General features: G+C 41.2%; 1 protein-coding gene across 1 annotated transcript in view; it reads left to right on the top strand.

Annotated features, from left to right (window-relative positions):
• The first annotated feature begins 1,463 nt into the window (after positions 1–1,463).
• The window catches only part of ORC5 (origin recognition complex, subunit 5), an 88,395-nt gene continuing 84,776 nt past the window's right edge, over positions 1,464–5,082 (top strand). Inside the window, exon 1 of the mRNA XM_010842283.1 lies at positions 1,464–1,628. Coding sequence (XP_010840585.1) covers positions 1,557–1,628 — 72 coding nt within the window. The 5' untranslated portion in view covers positions 1,464–1,556. The remainder of the gene's footprint in view (positions 1,629–5,082) is intronic.

The raw sequence follows: 5,082 nt of genomic DNA, 5'->3' as shown, positions 1-5,082 counted from the left end.
CCAAAATTGATGCTGAAAGCTCATCTTCTCTGTACACCAGTGTAATTAAATCTCAGAGACAGAGTTTTGGGTGAAGTAGGAAAGGATAGCTTTATTAGTTTGTCAGGCAAAGTTGTGGGGGTGAGCAGTGGACTAATGCCTTTAAAACTGTTGTGTCCCCCTTTAAAACTGTTGTGTCCCAACTTGGGGAAGATAGTGACAAGTTTTATTTTAATTGTTCAAAGAGAGTGTGAGCAGCTTGCTAACGCTCTTCTGATGGTTGGTAGTGAGGTTAAGTAGGTGCCAACATTATCAACCTTCAGGTCCAACTGATCTGGGGTCAAAAAGCTTACGGGCAGCCTACTATCATTAACTGTTTACTTCTCCCAGCTAGAGTGGGGTTCAGTATCTGCAAAACGCCTAAAATGTTGTGCAAGTCCTTTGATGGGGAAACAGGACCCAGTCTCAAGGCTGCTCTTGACTGTTTCTCCCTGGGGTCACATCACCTACCTTGGCTAAATAACAACGGCTTGAACGTGCCCACTGGAACTCAGGCATGGTCATGGAGGCTGAATGAAGGCTATTTCCTGTTATCAAGGAAACCGGGGACACAGAAATGCTTTGTGCATAGGAGGCCCATAGGACCTGGCTGGGCAGCAGTATGAATGGTTCAACAACTCTTCCAAGGTCTCTCTGAGCCAATGGCCCCAATCCAGCAGCTTTCAGACCCCAAACCCTATTTTTACCACACATTTCTGTCTGCTTCTATACTTGTTTATTTTCACAATCTCTTAGTGTCTGGTTTCTAGTAAGTGTTCCACAAACAGCCTAAAACTAAAAGGAACGTTATTTTTCACTCTTGTTGCCTTCAGCAACTCACACCAGAACTCCCACCTCAACGTGTTCCTCACGTTGAGGGGGAGAGGCATTACCAGATGGTCTCGCTTTTAGGCTTGCAATAAGGCTACTAATTCCAAATTGTTTGTTCAATGCCATCAGTCTTTTTTTTTTTTGCACTGGAGGCCAATTTCCCATACCGTCCGGAAGAAAAAAAACCCCACTTTTTGAGAATATTGGTCAACTGAGCCCACCTTCCTCAGCTGCCTGTGTGGAGGGAGGCCTCTGCTCCACAGCCTCCTTCCCCTCATGAGTGGGGCTACACGATAAACTTATCCATCACTTGAGGTTTCTTGGCGCCTCTAGGCGGGAAAACTGAAGCCACGGGTTCTCTGCTTACTGGGAGCCTGCGGGGGCCCCCTCAGCTCCTTTCAGCACTGCCTCTGTTCGTTCTTTCGACTTCTAGGTCGCAAAGACCACAGGCCTAGATGCCCACCACAAGAAAATATGAGCGGAACAGCCCCTCGGTGGCGCCAAAGCCCTACAGCCTCGGGCCTTGAAAGACTAGGGAGGGGTCGACGCTCCTCTTGCGCGCTGACGTCACGCCGACGCTCGGCCACGCCGGCTCCTCCCAGAAGCCCGCGAGTCCGGTTTCCGGCGGGAGCGTGGAGACCGTGGTGTAGGTGAAGCTAGGCTGTTGGATCCGGCGCTGGCCACGGGCTTCTCTGTCCTCTGCCAGAATGCCTCACCTGGAAAATATGGTGCTTTGTCGCGAATCCCAAGTGTCCACCTTGCAGTCCCTGTTTGGAGAGGTATTGTGGTCCAGCTATCTTTTCTCTTCTAAATCCCAGAGGCAAAGAATTTCACGGTCTTGCGACAGTTTCTAATTTTTAAATTTTCGTTTGAATTGAGGGGCCATAGGCAATGTTTGCGTTTAGATAGGGGATAGATAGGTCTGTCCCACTCCTCACCTAAAGTAACTTCTGGCCCGCTAACTAGGGCTCGTTGACCCAGGCATGTTTTCTTACACACGTCAGTTTTGAGAGAGCGTTAATACAGAGCAGCAACTCAAAGTTGCTTCTTACCCCAGCTGCATAGGATTTTATCCAGCAGGTGTGTTTGCACAGTGTTACTTATTCAAATCTGAATCCCCCGCCCCCCGCCCTATTTCAGTGAGGTGGTTGCTCTAAGTCCTGTGTGGATGGGTGATTGCTGGGAAGGCCGGTAAGGTCCATCGTTGTGCATCTGGTTTAAAACGTCAACGGCTTTTCCAACGTTATTAAAGCACAGAAGAGGTGTAGTCTTGCCTTCTTGACTAGCAGTTCGGGTGATGCCTAAGAGAAGAGGTTAAGTTTCCTCTGGATGAACACCACTAGGGAGTCCTTTCCGTAGGAGCTTGCATTCATCAATTGAATACTTTAATCTACTTTTTAATTATATTCTGGTGGCCTTTAGTGAGCCTTTGCTTCAGATTCATGAATGAGACTTGGAATTAACCAGATTCGGATCTCATCTGAAGGAGAGTAAATGAGAATTTAGAGTCATACTCATGTTCTCCCCCTACACCTCAGGTTTTTCTTGAGTACTGCTTTCATCCAACTACCCGGTTGGCAGCCTAGGGTGGCCTGTGAAGTGTTAGTGGAAAAGTACCAGCCTCCTAAAGGGGCGCATTAGTTAGGGAAGATGTCAATGACTGCATCCTCAGTCAATATTCTAGTTAATCGTAGTTACCCATATTATCACTGAAACATTTTCTTGGTTATACCTCATGCATTCATTCCCTGGAGTTAACAGACCCAGATCTCTCCAAACAGAAGTGGTGCTCCTGAAAATGAATGTTGGCAAATAGAGATGAGTAGTATCAATTTGGTATAGATCAGAGAAACAAATCATGTTTAACAGTTTTAATAGCACTTTTCTGTAAGGTGTGGTGCATGTGGGAGATGCAAAGATTTGTAAAAAAAAAAAAAACAAAAAACAAAAAACTGGTTCATATTTCTAAGCAGACTCATTTATGTATTCAGGAGATTGTTATTGAGCACCTTTTCTGTTCCAGGCACAGTGCCACATCCAGAATTATTAGTTTATGTTAGATTTATGAAGGTGAAAGGTTAAATAACAGTGCAAGAATTCAATTCTGGGTAACACTAGAAAAAATGATGTAAGCTGGAGTATTATTAAACACCTTTTGGATGCAGACAAGTATGGCAGGATTCCAAAGAACAAGAATTTCAGTGTAGCTTGAAAAAGTGTCCTAATAAATATCTTGAGCTTCTCTTCAAGGTGAAATATAGTATTTGGATAGCAGAGATGCTCAGAAAGCTTGCATTTAGTTCTTGAGACAGAATTTTTGAGCTAGTTAATTTGCAAGATGCTTATGTATAAACTTAAGAAAATAATCCATGAATTAGAACATCCATTTTTAGTTTATTGGGCTGCTATTGCCATAGGCACTTACCATTAATATTTTCCTGTATAAACTGAGTTCCTCATTTGTCTTGGAAAAAGGAAATTTGTAACTTGGTGCCTAGAATGTAATAAATGTCTGTGACTACAGTTGACCCTTGAACAATGTGGAAATTAGGGGTGCTGACCCCCTATGTGGAGAAGGCAGTGGCACCCCACTCCAGTACTCTTGCCTGGAAAATCTAATGGACTGAGGAGCCTGGTAGGCTGCAGTCCATGAGGTCCATAAGAGTCGGACACGACTGAGCGACTTCGCTTTCACTTCTCACTTTCATGCATTGGAGAAGGAAATGGCAACCCACTCCAGTATTCTTGCCTGGAGAATCCGAGGGTTGGGGGAGCCTGGTGGGCTGCCGTCTATGGGATCACCCAGAGTTGGACACGACTGAAGTGACTTAGTAGCAGCAGCAGACCCCCTGTGTAGTGTAAAATCAGTGTATAACTTTTGACTCCCCCAAAACTTAGCTGCTAATAGTCTTACAGATAAACAGTCAACTAACACATATTTTGTGTATTATATGTATAATATTTTGTACTTATTTACAATAAAGTAAGCTTCAGAAAAGGAAATATTAAGAAAACCATAATAAAGAGAAATACATTCACAGTACTAAACTGAGTTTATCAATGCCTTAAGTTTACGTTGTCTACAAGATAAATTGTGTGTCAGTATGTACATCAGTATTGTGTTAATAATGCAAAGCATTGGGCATTTTATACATAGTAGAAGGAAGAAGGATGGAGAAAAGGGGGAGAGGGAGAGAAGGAAGGGAGAGGCTGGGAAACACAGACATACTGTATGGTACTGTAATCCTTTGAAAGCCAAGTTATAAAACAAAACTAATACATTATTAATTTTATATTAAATATCCCTCACCTTATGACTTTTAAGGGTATACTATTATCTATATATATTTTATGCTTCATGGCATGTCTAATTTTTCTTAATTTTTTCTATATTTTTAGGCTATGTGGTTCTTCTGTGAGTTTTTTCAAATTGTTGCAAATCTGCAGAATTTTTTCCACGTATTTATTGAAAAAAATCCGTGTATAGGTGAACCCAGGAAGTTCAAAACCTGTGTTGTTCAAGGGTCAACTGTACTGTTGTAGTGGTAGATGGTGATTATAGAGACTCTACTTTTTCATGGAAATTGAATTGTCACCCAATTTTCTTGTAATTATTTTTTAAGTGTATGTGAATTCTCTCAAAACATATTTTGTCTCTGATTTTTGTACTCCTTAGTGCATCATGGTTTCCAGCATTTAATTGTTGTCTAATAAATGTTCATGAATGAAGCATATTTGTAATATTGACCAGACCATAGAGAGATGTTTGACACTTTTTACTTTTCTCTAGGCTGCTAACTCATAATGTACTGCGGGAGAATCTTGGGAATAGATGTTGAAATGTATGCTGTGTAGATTTGATTGTTGAAAACAATGATGATGATATGTATACATTTAGGCCAGGGTAAATGTAGTATACATAATTCAAAAGTATTCTGTAAGTTTTCCTTAGAGCAGAGGATTCTTGAAATTCTGGCCCTGTGATTCTGTATGCTTAGTTTCAGAGCTTTAAAATGTACAGTGGAAAAAAAAAAATGTACAGTGAAGTTGCAGCCTGTGAACTTAGATTCTATAAAAAAGAGCTAAGAAAAAGAAGTATGATCAGAATTGTTCTTAAAAAATCTGTTAAATCTCCCATAAATTTGAAAATACAAGTGCATATATATATATACACCTATATAATAATAAAAGTATTTAAGTATATATATATATATATATATATATATATATATA

This window comes from Bison bison, unplaced genomic scaffold (assembly GCF_000754665.1).
Source record: "Bison bison bison isolate TAMUID 2011002044 unplaced genomic scaffold, Bison_UMD1.0 scf7180017864175, whole genome shotgun sequence".
Taxonomy (NCBI): Eukaryota; Metazoa; Chordata; class Mammalia; order Artiodactyla; family Bovidae; genus Bison; species Bison bison.
Note: the sequence above shows the minus strand (reverse complement) of the source record. Positions and strands in the feature narration are given on the sequence as shown.